Consider the following 15,578-nt stretch of genomic DNA (forward strand, 5'->3'; position numbering starts at 1 on the left):
GTTCACAGAGGTTACAGGACCACACTGTCAGAATTATACTGCCCACTACAACTACAATTCATATCCCACGAGTCTGGCTACGGTTTATAAAGGGTTAACTTTGGGGCCTGGTAAGTTTTGGGAGTTCATTCAGCACCTATTGTATGTGTCAAACAAATAGCAGAAAAGCCACACAAAGACAGGCAGTTTGCATGTACTCTGCAAAGAAGACTCAGGTGTGTTAGATTAAAAGCGAAGCCTCCTTGTGTTGGAAAGTGGGACGCTGGGCACTTCATACTTTAGAGGGCTCTCCACATCTGATGAAAAGCTCTTCTAAAAAGCCCCAAAGACACAATTGGGAGGATGTGGGGGGGGGGGGTAGAGCCCACTTGTATTGTGTACCCAGCTTCATGCCACCCCACTTATATGAGTGCTGATAACTACTTTGTAACCACTTTTGGGGATGGTACGCACTTGTATCTGTTGGTGGCGGGCACTCGCCACTTCTGCACGCCCTTGAGGGACCCCTCCTTGATGACGGTCACGCTGACGTTGGTGTTGCGGTACGCGTTGTCACACTGGGCCTGAGTGGGGCCTCGAGGCCCACTGGCCCCGCAGGACGTGAACCACCAGGTCATCAAAGACACCTCTGGGAACACAAGCAGGGCTTTACAGGTCAGACACGCACACGAGAGGTTCAGCTCAGAAGGACACTGGAGACACTGCAGAGAGAACAGTTACGTGGTATGTATATACATTTTTTGATCTCTGATGTTCATGTAAACACCTGTAAAAGAGAGTGATCCACACACCATATAGTTATTTATGGAGCTATATGGGGTGCGGATCACTCTCTTTTACTTTTGAACTCTTTCCTCTGATCCAGCACCCATCCGAAACGGTGAAAAAGGGATGTGCGCGGTCACACGTTTACTTAATTGCATGTAAACACCTGAACATGATCAAAATCAGGATAAGCCTCATAACCGCAGTATTAAAGTGCATGTAAACTCAGTCAATGATTCCTGCCAACTGAATTGCCACCAGTACACAGAAGATGATGGGTGTGATCGAACAGTAAAGAGATACAGTACACCATAGCAGAGGATGAATTGGGTTAAAATGAGGCAGGAGATGGGGAATCAGGACGCAGAGCGGCTTTTTGTCTTGATCTTGAGTCTGCATCCAAGCTTTAGTTTAGAATGCAACAAATCCCTGTAAATTATTTGTGATTTGTAGTCATTTTTTACTTCAGCACTTTTCAACATTTGAACTTCCTGAGAACTGACCCCAGAAACCTAAAGAAATTACAGTTGGTGTACACCTTGGAGTCATATTTCCAGCAAGAAAATGATCAATGAATTGTTGTTAAATACAATAGTAACTTTCTCTGCTGCTCCACAGCCATCATACATTCTTTCTGTCATTTCATGAAAATTGCGGTTGGAGGCTGATGTACAGTGCATTCAGAAAATATTCAGACCCCTTTACTTGTTTTCACACTTACTTGTTTCAGCCTTATGCTAAAGTCATTGAAATGCATTCCCCCAGCCCCATCAATCTGCTTTCAATACCCCATAATGACAAAGCAAAAAACAGGAAATATCGCATTGATTGAAATCAGGGTGAAGTAGAAGGGGGAAAAAAACCATCTAAACGATTTTAGCCCAAAATGTAAAAATAAAATTGATGCATTCCATTTAAACGGCATACACATTGATAAAAGCTTCAGACCAGAACTACCCTAGAGTATTATTATTGTCAATTAAAATGCTACACGAATCTAAAAGTTCAAAAAGTCACAATGGAAAAGTATTCAGTTACAGAACATGCAGTAAAAATGTGTGTGGGGGGGGGGGGGGGCTTCTAGCATAAATGAGTGAGCCTGGCTAACATTCTTTCTCCATCTTCGCCAGCCTTTGTGCATGCTTTTTAATGACCACTCCAGAACAGAAAGCAAGAATCATATTCTTCACTGCTTGCTTTCATTTCTCCACCATCCATCTCCCTCTAGCCTCCGGCTGTGGGGGCCCCAGTATCGCTTCTCTAAGGGCCCCCTAATTTTTCACCGTCTACTTTGGGCTGAGGAAGCATGGAGGAGAAATCCAAAACAGAGACGGAGTGGCGGCGACCTGCGAACCCCGACCCCACTGCTTAATGGGGCATTACTATGTCTTAGCTTGACATCATTGTCCCAATTAGCCGTTTGACCCATATCAGCTCTAAAAGCTCTTTTGCCCTGTATTACAAAAAAAACCAATAACATGATTTATAATGGCACAGTATCACACAGTATCGCATGTTTGACTTTTAGATGTCCTCTATATAGGTAATATCTTTAAGTAGTCCCACCAAAATGAAAACAACTTTCACTCAATCACTGAAAAAGTATTACCAATGCTTTACAGATCATAAATATACATGTATAGGGATACCCACTATGTGAACTCACACAAATGTTCCTCGTTTGTGTTTACAGTAAATCATCACACATGGCCAAGGATGGAAGTGGTTTGTGATGAGTGATGCTCTTACCTGATGAAGACGGCTCAGGAAGAGGGCTGAAGTAGTCCACATCACTCAGTGAGTCCAATCCGTGCAGAAACCCATCGCCATGCAAGAGCAAGGAGCTTAGATCTTCAATACATAGAGCGCACATATAGAGAGAGAGAGAGAGAAAGAGAGAGAGAGAGAAGGAGAAATGTGATCAAAAACAGTTGTGGTAGAGCTAAACTCCATTGTACTATCTATCATCATGTTGAGAACATAAAGACCCCGATTATCTGAGAGAGTTATCAGGAGGGCATTCATTTTGCTGGTGACAGGCTTTAAAGCCTCCTGTAAAAGTGATGGGAAGACATAAACTGCAGAATGGCACGCAAACCCAGGGAAAAGATGGAGCAACGAGTAAACCCTGCAGAGAGCAGAGCCTGACTGAGTGTGACAGAAGATAGAACGATTTCGATGGGAGCCGGGATAAATGATGACAAGGCGATAAAGAACGTTAAAAAGCTATTTCCTGACAAGACCTCTCAGGAATTTAGTGTTCAGGCTCAGTAACTGAGCCAACCCCTGTTTACGTGCATCGACAGGGCCAAGCCTTGCCGATTAACGAATTAAACTGTCGATGGGGTTCCTTGGCCTGCGGTCCCACAATGTTCCTAGCATGTGAGCAGTTAGGAAACCCTAGTGAGGGTGCGTCCCAGTGCGAGCGTTGACAGATTGTGCCGATGTCAGCGTTTAATTGCAACCTTTAGCAAAGATGCGCCATTGTGAAGTTGCAGCCACCCAAGCCGCTGACGAACACTTCACATCCAGGGTATCCGTATTTACGAGGATTATTTTCCGGATCGCAGCAGCGGGGGAACGCCATCAGCACCGGCATCTTTCACAACCAATCGGCCAAGCCCTGCATCATCGGTTCCGCAAGACAGATCTCCTGCTGCTTACTGGAGACAGTGGTTAAGGAATCAGAGTTCCGAGTCGCCCGAAGCAGAAATGGTTCTCCCTTTTGAGCTATGTCCTCCATGTGCCCCAGCAAGTCATCACTTGCACTTGCCTTGACAATACATCACTTCTGCGGAGGTCAAGAAACGGAACATCTTCTCACAGCCTCATTGGCATATCTATGGACTTTCAATAAACTGCATAGTTGGCTGGCCAGGATGACTCTACATGCACACTGAGGAGACAACTCAAGACAGTGTTGAAAATATTCTGCTAGCGTCTTGAGTATCTACTCCAAGCATACAGAACTTTTCTGCTGACCTCATTTTACGTACAATCCAGTGAGCTATCAGAGTTCACATACTGGCAAATGGTATGCTGATGGTAGGATGAAAAAATATAGAGTAGCTGTAAAACTGAAGCCCACACTGCTAAAGTCACAGTTGGGTAATCAGTCAAGACTTTATGGAGGGCCAGCTTTCAAGATTCATTTTCATGATTCCGCTGTAAAATAAATTCTTCTCACAGCTTGTGGCTATTCATTGAGCAAGTATGTACCATTGAAGTGTGAAATATCACAATAATAGGCCATACCTGATTTAAAACATGCTGCTCCCAGGGTGATATCATCCAAGGCGATCTCAGCATAAGAGGCAGGCCCCCACAGCGCTCTCACTTTGATGTGGAACCTTCACCAATGAAAAGATATATTTCATACTGAAGCACACATGGTTTGCTTATTGGGATCTACAGGAAACCATTGTACTGCCTGTGCCTACAGTCCATCAATGGCAACAAAGCTATTATGCTAGTTATGAATTACCATTGAAGTTAATGCAAACTGTATGCTCTTGCAGAATGCGTACCCATTGAGGATGCGAGAAATGGGCAGCGTGACCTCTTGCCAGTTGTCCTTCCAAAGACCTGATCTTTCAAACACCAGAAGGGACATTGTGGTGCCGTTGGACTCCAGTGAGATCATCACGGTGCCATTGAAATCCCCGTAGAGATAGACAGAGAAACGCAACTGCATATAACACAAAACAGCACAGGACACATCATGAGTGGACCTTACAATACAACTTTTATTACAGAAAACTCTACAGTATATTTAGACAAAATTAATAAACCTATCTGAGACTTACAGTACATCAACAATTAATATTAATCAAGTACATCAAGTAATCAACATTAGACAACATTTTCAAACAACTCTGAAAGTAGTGTCATCAAACTATGATGACTGACGTAACATACACTACCCAGCATCATGTTGAACCATTTAGCACTGATTTTATCCATAGAACCTTCACTGAAATAGCTACAACACCAACTACTTGAACATTCTGTTGGTAGCTTGTTAGGAATTAGCTACAGTATTTGAGCATTAAAGGAACCGTATGTAAGAAATGTATTTCAATTAATCATAAAATGGCCCTGATATGTCACTAGACATTAAGAAATCATGTTAATTTCAAATACTTATATCACTGACAACAGTAGTCCGGCCAGGATATTGTAATTTAAAAAGTGAAGTTGCAGCCCTCAACTGATGTTGTTGTGTTTTGTCATGTCATGTTGTGTTTTGGCCTGATGCGCCACCCTCCACCTATCTACTAATCACAAAGTCAGTAGTGTTTCGGCATCTGGGTTGGCAACCTCGAGTCAGGGGGGAGGGGGAGGGGATACACCGCACTACAGTAATTTGAAAGTGATTGCAGTACCAGTTTTGGCCACAATCTTACATATGGTTCCTTTAACTAAGCATTAAACTATCATGGCAGCTATCAATGGTCAGTCATTCACACACCTGACAGTCTCTTGCAGAGACGGTCTGAGGAAGACTCGGACTCTGCATCACAGCCTCTCCAGATAGGCGACTGCTCCTGACCCTCAAATACAGGAAGTGACCTGGGAGAAAAGGAGGAAGTAGATAAAAGTAAAGGTAGATAAAAACAATGGAGTTAGGAAAGGTAAATGAGAAGAGATAAAAGAGAAGATAAAATATAAAAGGGAGGAAGGGAAGGAAATGTTGAAGAAAATGAAAGAACAAGAAGAAAGTAGAAGACTAGACCGGAGCCCAAGTCAAGGTCAAGGATCAAAACTCTACCCTCATCTAGTGATGAAAGCATGGATGAAAGGGTGAATGGCATTCTATTCTCATCACACAACATATCAAGCTGGCTTAGCCATTAGAGCTTTTGAGGTTGAACACAAAACCAGCCAGCCATAAAACATAGGTGGACCGCCAAATGTTTTTGGAAACCAGTTTTTTTTTTTTTGCAGGAGCACACTTTCACAAAACACTTCATCATATAGGACCACATAGTGCTTAGGCGTTCCTCAACTGCTCCTAAATCTTACTGTATGTCCGCTCCCTGAAGGACATATCTTTATTAAGCACTGATCCCACAAGGTCTTTCCAAACAAAGCTCAATGCTCTCTTTCATAAATATTTTGGAGTGCTGTACCTTTAGCCTAAATCCCATAGGGGTGTTGTTAAAAAAAACTGAAATGTATTGCATTTTAAAGCCTGTAATCTGAGAAATGTGGGGAGCTATTTGCAGGATAAACTTTCCATACACCTCGTCCGTCTCAAATCCTTAGGTGATCCTGCTCACCTCCCCAACCGCAGGAGGACAAACACGGCAGCTGTATCTCTCTGTCCTGCTCTGGCGGCTGCAAAAACTATGTTAGGGAGTTGACCAGGGTTGGACCAGGGTAATTATCTCCAGAAATGATTCAGTGTTTTTCTCTAAAACCATTCTAGAATGGCTGGGGGAGATTTAAGGTCAGCCTTGCATGACTTTGATCCGTCTCATCTGATTTAGCAACCAGTAACAATACTCCTCCCAGTGTGGATGAGACTGATGGTCAGACTTGTTTGCTAATGAAAAAAATAATAATTACTCACACCGAGTAAAGTGGCCAAGCACATACTGGTATGCACTCTAGGGGCCCTCATATGAATGATGGGCAAAGTCTAAGTAGAGCTAGTTTAAAAGCTAGGCAAATTCAATTTAAGTTAGAGCCAAAGGACATAAATGATCCCTAAATATAATCTCCGTTGGAGAAGTATTTTGACTAATGTTCACTCATGCTGTATGTCTACAGTGACTTCAAGCAAACAGTAGCTTTTATTAACTGTTTAAAAACAACAATATGTGTAAAAAATATAAGAGGAAAATTAGTTTCACTCCCAAGGATGTAGAGATATTCAATACAGATTGAAGAAAAAAATGTGCTCTCCACTTCTCTCTTTCCTCTCTGTGTGACACCCATGAGGATCACACACCTCTTAAAACCCTCCACATATCACTGTTACTATGGTTACAGCAGTTTTTGGCCCACTGGTCTTTTAAAACACATAACAAATATTTACAATACAATACAATACAATTACATGTCTTACAAATATAAACACCTGATTTTTAATTCAATACAGGTCATGAGAACACATGAGAATACTTCTACTCCTCCATAAACATTACTATTACTGAAACTGTGGGCAACTTATCAACTTATATAGTGCAGATACTATTCACAAGAAGGGTGGTGACCCCCATAGCATAACAAAGTGATGATGAGGATGAGGATGAGGAAACAGCTGATCACACTTCCACTCCCCACACTGACCTTGAGTGAGCTGCAGCGTGGTTCCTAGCAGGCCTCTGCGGTTCCCCAGCTCCTCCCCACTGCTCAGCACCCAGGAGGATGGACGCTCGGACACTGACCATCCGCAAGGGCCCGACTCGAATGAGCAGTGAGCCCCAAAAGGCAAGGAGTCTGGAAGGAAAGACAACAAGGATCAGGAAGGTTTGGGGGGGGGGGGGGTAGGGGGAGGAGGAGGAGGGGAGGGGAGGCTCGAAAATGCTCATATAAGGCCAAGAGAAACACAAAGCTGTGCAGTCCTAATTTCCAGCTGTTTAGCAAATAGAATTACTGGTGGCCATTCAAAACAAACTGGATGTGTGAGTGAGGGTGTATGTGTGTGTGTGCGTGTGCGTGTGCGTGTGCGTGTGTGTGTGTGTGTGTGTGTGTGTAGGTCTGTCTGCATTGGCTCAGTGTGGAGTCCTGCTGACAGCTCTGCAATGGAAGGGGAGGAAATGACAGAGAGGTTCTTTGCTGAAGTTCGATCCAGCACGGTTAGCATCGGGGGAGGGTTACGCAGGCTACAGAGTTGAAAAGTCAAACTCCAAGATGAAGGCGGTGATTTTCAGCATGCAGCACTGGAACTCGACTGAGTGTCTGCGTTTTCATGGCCTTTGCAATCACTCCAAGATTCATTTCAAACCTTCACTCCCGCAGGCCCCACAATTCCAGTGCTTTCAATAACCATTCTTTCAGTAACACACACACACACACACACACACACACACACACACACACACACACACACACACCATCATTTCATTACTAACTGGGCACAGTCATCTCATTCTGTACAGGGCTACATATTTCTTTGCATCCACTGATGAATGCATTTGACTGAGAGCAAAAATACTTTTCTGACTAATGGGGGAGGCCTGGCAAGTGGAGCCCATTTCTTTTCTGATACAGCAGTAAAAGGCCGGGCTCTCAACTCTGCCCCAATGCGGTATCTTGACTTTATTTACTTAATATACACTTTATTATGTATTCTTTCTCACATAGGTATAAAATTATAATGATGTAAATACCCTTATCGTAAAACACCTCATATAACGAAAAGCACACATCCAACACAGAAAAAACACAGCAAAATGCACCAGTCTCAGCCTCAGTATCCCTGAGCATGTAAGACAGGCAGACAAGCGGCCTACCATAACACACAAGGTCTGCCATGCAGATTCCTCCGCTTGTGATTCTTACACTTCGCTTTTAGTGGCAAGTCCTGCCTGTGCAAGGGAAGCACTTTCTCGCCGGCTAATCCGTGGGAGGGGATTAAGAATTTATCACGGCCTTAAAGTTTAATACCGCTAATGTAGGTGGAACGCTGCCTGCTGTTAACGCCTCTGATGGCCCTTTCACACCAACAGCCTCGACTCGCACTCATTCATTAGGAGGCACATGAAAATCTGTAACAGACCTCTGAAGTTTGCCTACAACAAACTGCCATCTTTGCCTATATGAGGAGATCCGGTATCTTGCGATTTTTCCTATGGGAAGTAAAGTGTTACCGAAATCTACATGTATGTCTTTTATCATTGTATTTTGTATTTCACATCCAAATAACATAATACTCAACACTGCACTCACTTGAGTTGCTTTCTGTAGTTAGTGTTGTGTGTAGGGAGGAAGTGACAAGAATGGCAAGAGCATATAAATGGTTCTGATCTAGTTTGCATTTCTTATCCAATCAACATCAAATTTGACACAGTGCCCAATTAGCAAGACATCTGCCAAGTGTGAGGTTGGTTGGATGAATGGTTGTAGAGTTATGTGATGTGAAGAACACACAGACAGATGTTCCTGGAAATTAATAGATTATCTGATGAATGAATCAGTTAATATATAACATTATACAACAGTTAGGTCCGGTCAATCTATTTATACATTTTTGATTGGACAAGAGGCATTCCATAAATCATCACAAGTGGCGATATCTCAGGACATCCCCACTCAGGCATTTTATCGCCAGTAATCACTAATAATTAAAAAATTATGCGCTGCGAGCTGCGATTTCATGATGTCACACTGAGTGAGAAAATGAAGTAGGTCTAAATACACAGTAGGTGAATGTTCGATTTACAGTAATACGAGACGTATAAACAAGTAAGTAAGCTACACAAATTACTGAAATTGGCTCTCAAGTGGTGTTGCATTGCTTGGCAAGGCTAATGAATGAACAATGAACGAATAATTACCTTAGAACAATGAACAAATTGCAGCCGTGCCGATATCCTTTACCAAAACCACTCCCAAGCTTGTCATATTGCTTAATAACAATGCACAAATATTCTCTAATTAACTCAGAAAAAATATCTATTTACATTTTAGAATGTTTTTTTTATTGCTGTGAACCAGTTTTAACTTGGAAGTGACCTATTTTCTTTAGCGTCTTTCCCTGCCTGAGGTCCATGTCATTAAAAACCATTCACCAGGCTTCTGCTGCTGCTGTGAGTACACCTTGTGCTACAGGACAACAGAATGGACAGGCTTTTTCCGAAGAGAATTTCCATTAACTGGCAATTAAGGCACACACAAAGACCAACATGTCACGGCACTCCAAGGCCAATCAATGCCTTCAATTAGGCATAAGGGAGGCAATGAAGCCTTCACTGATGGGCATGTTTATAAAAAACAGGTCAGGAAATCTTTCAGGAAGGACACTGTGGCTCTCAAACCTCAATCTGTTGTGCTACGTGTTTTTCCAGCTTTCCATACTGACTGAACTAATAAGTGCCATTCTTGATTTCCTAATCTGACCTAAATTTGCAAAGCAATCACTCAAATTGCACTGATTTTCGACAAGGTGTGCTTGAAGCAGTGATACATATGACGACTGGAAGGGGGCAGAGTCTGTTGGAACAATACTGAGTAACATCGCTTTGTCAACAGTCATTACAGTTTTTTACAATTGTTTACACACGTTTTCAAAACTCTGTGTCTATTTTTCAAAACTCCACACACAAAACCCACAACTGCTCACACAAAATGCAAAATGCCTCAAATCTCCAGCAAAATGACACACAACATTCAAAATGTCAAAAACACATGTTTAAAGCAAACATTCGCCTCACATTACAAACACTTTTGTCATAATATGACATTTTGGATACATCATGTACACACTGTTGCTCAAAATCTAAAGCTCTTCTGTCTTAGGCTTTCTATATGTATTTCCATACAAGAGTGAAAGTTACGGTATCAACAAAGAGAAGTTGAAATACACAGTAAAAATGCAAGCAATATTAAAACCAAAAATAGTGATTTTTCCCAAATAATTTGCTGTTGTGAATACAGTATTTTACAGCAAACAAGAAAAAAAGCAAAGAAGAATACAGTGACCACCAGATGTACATGGAGTTTTGAAAACACTGACTTAGTTTTTTTCTTCTAAAGACAAGTGTGTGTGTGTGTGTGTGTGTGTGTGTGTGTGTGTGTGTGTGTGTGTGTGGGAGGTGGGTGGGGGGGGGGGGGGGGGGGTCGTGTACAGTATGTATTCATAGGCCTTCAACTGCAGAAACAAACAATTCTACAGTAAGCTTTCCTAAGGCATTTCTGGAGGCACAGAAAAATGTATTGAGCTAATGGTACTGTAACATGGGGACAAACAAAAATAGAGTAAAAAGACACATTTTACATAAAGTCAACTTTTTGTAGAACATTACTGTAAGCTAAAGTCCGATTACTGTATTTTCTCTATTTTTAAAGTATCTGCATTGGTTCTGAATATTTCAACCGGAAATCCTCTAGGAGCAGATTGAAAGGGTCTATACCTACAGTATATACAGAGTATATCTATTCATAGACCTATACTAAGGCAATGATTGGATGGTGTTCAGTAAAGTAAAGAGTGTTTGCACATGTGAAGAGAAAGAGTGAAGCACTGGTGATTTAGTGTGGCATTTTGATGGGTTGTGTTTGAAGAACGAAATCAAGTTACTTCCTGTTAGATTTTTGTGTGTTAGGTAGAAAATTGTGTGTGGTGTTTTGCAAAATGTGTTCTAGTCAATTGAAAACTGAGTCAAACACTGAGAATTAGTGTATGGTTTTGCAGATTTGGTGTGGGGTTATGATGTTTAGAGGACATGTTTAGAAAATTGTGTGACAAGCAAAGATTTAGTGTGTATGCAGTTGAAAAAAACTGTAATATATCCATGTCAATTCTGTGCAATAGGCTACTGTACATTTTAGAAAATAATAGAGCAGTGCTATGCTAGGATATTGATGCTAAACATCGAAGTGTGATGCTAAAGGCTAAAGAGTAATGCTAAATACTAAATTACAATTCTAAACAGCAAGCATAGTGGAGCATGGAGTCTAAACTCACCACATATGAAGCCCTCATCCTCCCCCAGTGGACAGTCCGTATGGAAGTCACACACACGGCTTTTGTCTATACATCCTCCAAAGTTACAGTGTAAGGTCATAGACTCATCACAGTCACTGTCTAGGCCATGGTCGTCTGAAAAATCACAGCATACAGATAAACAAGGCCTCTAAAGTACCACTGCAAATACTTTTTAGATGTTATCAATTTTATTCATTCTTGTTTATTTACTATAGCTTGACTGCTTATGAAAAGGGTTGTGCTTATTTCATCTCAGAATTCAAGAAATGAAGTATGAATTGTCTTTCATATTTCAGTTTTTTTTTGTTACACAATTCAAACTCACTGGCTTGTAATTCTACTGTAATAAACTGCAATTGTAATTCTATTGCCCGTAATTTCCCAATTATTAGCCGTGGTTTATACATTGATTTTGCAAAATTTCTTCAGCTACGAGGTTAATACACGGGGCAGTTAGTATGGTTTTGTTTTTTTAACTTGCATAAAACAATGTCCTGCAGTTTATACACAATGCGGCTAATACACAGGAAATTACTGTACATTAAATACATGTATTTCACCATCAGCCCCCTCACAGCCAGACAGTCTCACCTTCACAGCCTGGCAGTTCCAAAGAGTCTATGGCCAGCAGCGCCCCATCGTCCTTCAGACACCCCGAGTAAAGCAGCGTCACCTGAAAGGGCTCGTCAACCAGCCCAATGGCAGCTTCCAGCTCCTCCCAGTAGGCCCTGGAAAGAGATGGGCAGAAATGACTCTGTCTATGTGCTGTGTTTGAGCATGTTTTTCTTTTCTTTTATTAATTACATGCACTGTCAGACTGTGGGCCTTGTTTCTGTCAAATGAAGTCATTTCCCGTCACTTTTCATCACATTACTTCAGATAGCCACCAAGATCTCAGCACCACACATAATGATGGTTTCCATTGTTGAAATGCCATTTCTAATATCACTCATTGCCAGTTGAGAGATGTTCTTTTTGTTGTCTTCCTAGCAAGACATGCCATGTCCCATTTCTTTCCTCATCCCTCATTTCAGGCTCCTTAAAAACACAATGGCTGGACTGACAAATATGTGTGTACATTTCCTTTTCAACGGGCACAGACATATGATCATGATCAGCGTCTCCTCTTCTCCTGCCCTCATTTCCTAGTTATATGCATTCCTCTCTCCTCTGCATAACTCTTGAGCCTCAGATCAATTTCCTGCTGAGGATCCCCAAAGCTTAGCATCTGCCCGACAGCTACAGTAAACTTCGCCTCGAAGCGCCTGACAGACATCTGACTTCAGAAAAAAATCCCTTAATGCCCCAATCCCTTTATCAGTGGTATGACAAAGGGCTTTGCATAACAGCATCTCAGCAGCTATTTTCAAGAGATACCTGCGGGGTGCTGCCTCCCCCTCTCCTTCACTGTAGTGGTTATGTGGTGCAAATATGGAGGAACTAACAAATCAAAGGTGCCATTAACCTTTGAGAAATGAACATTCTAAAGAATACCTGGGTTCATTGAATTCAACATAGAATTTTAGAACCTTCAATTGTTGCGGAACGGAATCTTATGTTAGAATGTTCAAAAACCCAAACTTTTAAGGGTTAATAATATGTGTTTACATTTTGTAAAAATACCCCATCAGTTACATTTATGAACCTAGTAGTTTGTGAATGAAAATAACCTTAGTTTTGTTTTGTTTTTTATTTTTGTTGATGTACAAAAATGGGTCAACACAGAATAATCTAATGTGTCTGTTTTTTTTTGTTTTTTTTTTAAATGATTCAACTATTTTACAATGTCTGGTGCCTTAAAATCTGAATACCTCATCACTTTTTAGGTGAGTCTATGATTTACCAAGAGCAATGGAGGACAGCTTTCTATGCCATTACATTCTCATAGCTCAGGTGTTTCGTGGTATATTATTCCAGGGTAGAAGTCCATCATCTTACCAGATGATTGAATTATGAAACACATTATACATCAAGTCTTGACACCCAGCCTTTCTCTCATGTGTATGAAATGCATTAGGCCTATGGTCTGACAAGTTTGACAAGTAAGCCTATATCAAACCTAAAAATGACTTTAAAGTTATCATTAATATTAAAGTGTGTCTAAAATAGTACATTTACGGTTACGTATCTGTTTTCAGTCTGGCAAAAAAAACCTGTATGTTTCACAGTGCTGCTGTTTTCGTAGTGATAAGAGCCATAGCCTGGGGCTCCTGAAGGCACACTGCTGCATGAGTCAACAACAAAAATGATAAAATCTCAAAATACAGACATGATCATATTTCACACAAAGAATTTATTCTTGGTGTAAATCCCCCCAAACGCTTGTAAGTGCATGCCTATGGCAAGGCTTGTTTTCTATTGCAATTTAATACACATCATACTGGTGTGTTTTCATCTCATGTCTTGGCTATTTGAGTATGCACTGCAATAGGTAATCAAGGCTATATTTATATTCCAAACAAATTAATGATTAATTTGCCATTAATTATTTAATAATGATATCCTGTGATTTAGTCTATATTTTTGGACATAAAATATACTAAATCTATCTATTGGCTTCCTCTTTCTCTCTCTGCTAACATTATCTCTTGGTATGCATCACATAGTCCTCTCCAGTTATGACCAAAATAATTAAGTTCAACTTAATTTCGAGGGCTGCTTTTAGAAACAAAATGCTTTTATGCATCTTAAAATAGCTCTGCCAAGCAAAAAAATCAATATCAAGGCAGTCTCTTTGAACAAAAGGTTTGGAGACGCAATCCATCTTTTCTTAAGGCAGAGACTGTTGCTCTGCCCATAGCAGTAAGTAAAGTGAATGTCGAATCAATTTTCCCTGCAATGTTCCCCATAGTACGGAGGGTCAATCTATTCCTTCCAATCCATCAATCCAAACGTTGTGCAGTGCCATAACAATAAAAGGTGTCTGTGTATATATATATGTGTGTGTGTGTGTGTGTGTGTCTGTGTGTGTGTGTGTGTGTGTGTGTGTGTGTGTGTGTTTATGTATGTGTGTGTGCCTGTGTGTGTGTGTGCGTGTGTGTGTGTGTGTGTGTGTGTGTGTGTGTGTGTGTGTGTGTGTGTGTGTGTGTGTGTGTGTGCGTGTGTGTGTGTGTGTGTGTGTGTGTGTGTGTGTGTGTGTGTGTGTTTATGTATATGTATGTGTGTGTGCCTGTGTGTGTGTGTGTGTGTGTGTGTGTGTGTGTGTGTGTGTGTGTGTGTGTGTGTGTGTGTGTGTGTGTATGTTGAACTATCTTCAATGACAATAACTTTACAATCCCAATGTGTCCCATTCTGCAATGGTTCACTGAGCATCTTGCTAACTGATTTCAAATGATGACCAAGTGCAGTCATTCAGGTAAGGAACTCCAACTAAGGAATAACCCCATTAACTAACTAAGAAGTTGTCTGTGTGTCTTTCTATCTTCATGTACTGTATTTCGTATTGTACTGATTTTACTTAACCCACGCTGTTAAGTTCTATTCATTCAATAAATCTATGATTTATTTTTTTATCACAACTCCCATGTGGCCTTTCTGTTCTCTGTTACTTTGCCCTGAGCCAGGCTTGTAACACTAGACTGAACCTCTGATATTTCTTATTCCTTTTATGATTCTGTTCATGAAACCCTGGCCATACTCACATGATTCACTAAACCACCTAGCCAGTATACTTTCTTTTCTCACTGCACTGTACTGCGTGGGCCCGTGTGGGCTGAACTCTTTCTGAATATTCTGGGGCAATCAGTGGCTTGAGCAAGTGAAAGGTAAGATTATTATGTTTAAGAGAGCCCCCACCCCCACCCCCACTGACCTGCTGCTTCCTCTGCCTGTGGTGCTGAGGGCAAGTGTTTTAAGGATTGCGGGGGAGTCGGCTCGTCTTATTAGCACCGACAGGTTGCCCCCGGAGGGGGGCGGGTGGAAACGGGCAACCCGTAGGTGGCACAGCGGCCCGCTGCCCATTAGCACCGGACTGGTGGCGTGGAACTCGCAGCTCCCAGAGGCCACGGCTGACGAGCTGGGCCCCAAAACCAGGTAGTGGCCTGCAATGGCAATCAAAGATCACACAATCACCCTCGCACACAAGAGCGTACACTGGTGAAGCAAGACAAATAATCAGTACCCCAGAACCAGCAATGCAAGAGAAAATATTTAAGAA

General features: G+C 41.6%; 1 protein-coding gene across 1 annotated transcript in view; it reads right to left on the minus strand.

Annotated features, from left to right (window-relative positions):
- The window catches only part of ltk (leukocyte receptor tyrosine kinase), a 31,252-nt gene extending 19,724 nt beyond the window's left edge, over nt 1–11,528 (minus strand). Inside the window, exons 1-7 of the mRNA XM_076299892.1 lie at nt 11,402–11,528; nt 7,063–7,212; nt 5,237–5,337; nt 4,293–4,453; nt 4,021–4,115; nt 2,515–2,616; nt 454–628 (exon numbers count right to left, since the gene is read on the minus strand). Of these exons, the coding sequence (XP_076156007.1) occupies nt 454–628; nt 2,515–2,616; nt 4,021–4,115; nt 4,293–4,453; nt 5,237–5,337; nt 7,063–7,212; nt 11,402–11,501 (884 nt within the window). The 5' untranslated portion in view covers nt 11,502–11,528. The remainder of the gene's footprint in view (nt 1–453; nt 629–2,514; nt 2,617–4,020; nt 4,116–4,292; nt 4,454–5,236; nt 5,338–7,062; nt 7,213–11,401) is intronic.
- Nucleotides 11,529–15,578: the final 4,050 nt, after the last annotated feature.

Source organism: Alosa pseudoharengus, unplaced genomic scaffold (genome assembly GCF_046254945.1).
Source record: "Alosa pseudoharengus isolate Yale_2024_CS ecotype anadromous, Long Island Sound unplaced genomic scaffold, YU_APseudo_1.1 YU_APseudo_1.1_scf_22, whole genome shotgun sequence".
Classification (NCBI taxonomy): domain Eukaryota; kingdom Metazoa; phylum Chordata; class Actinopteri; order Clupeiformes; family Clupeidae; genus Alosa; species Alosa pseudoharengus.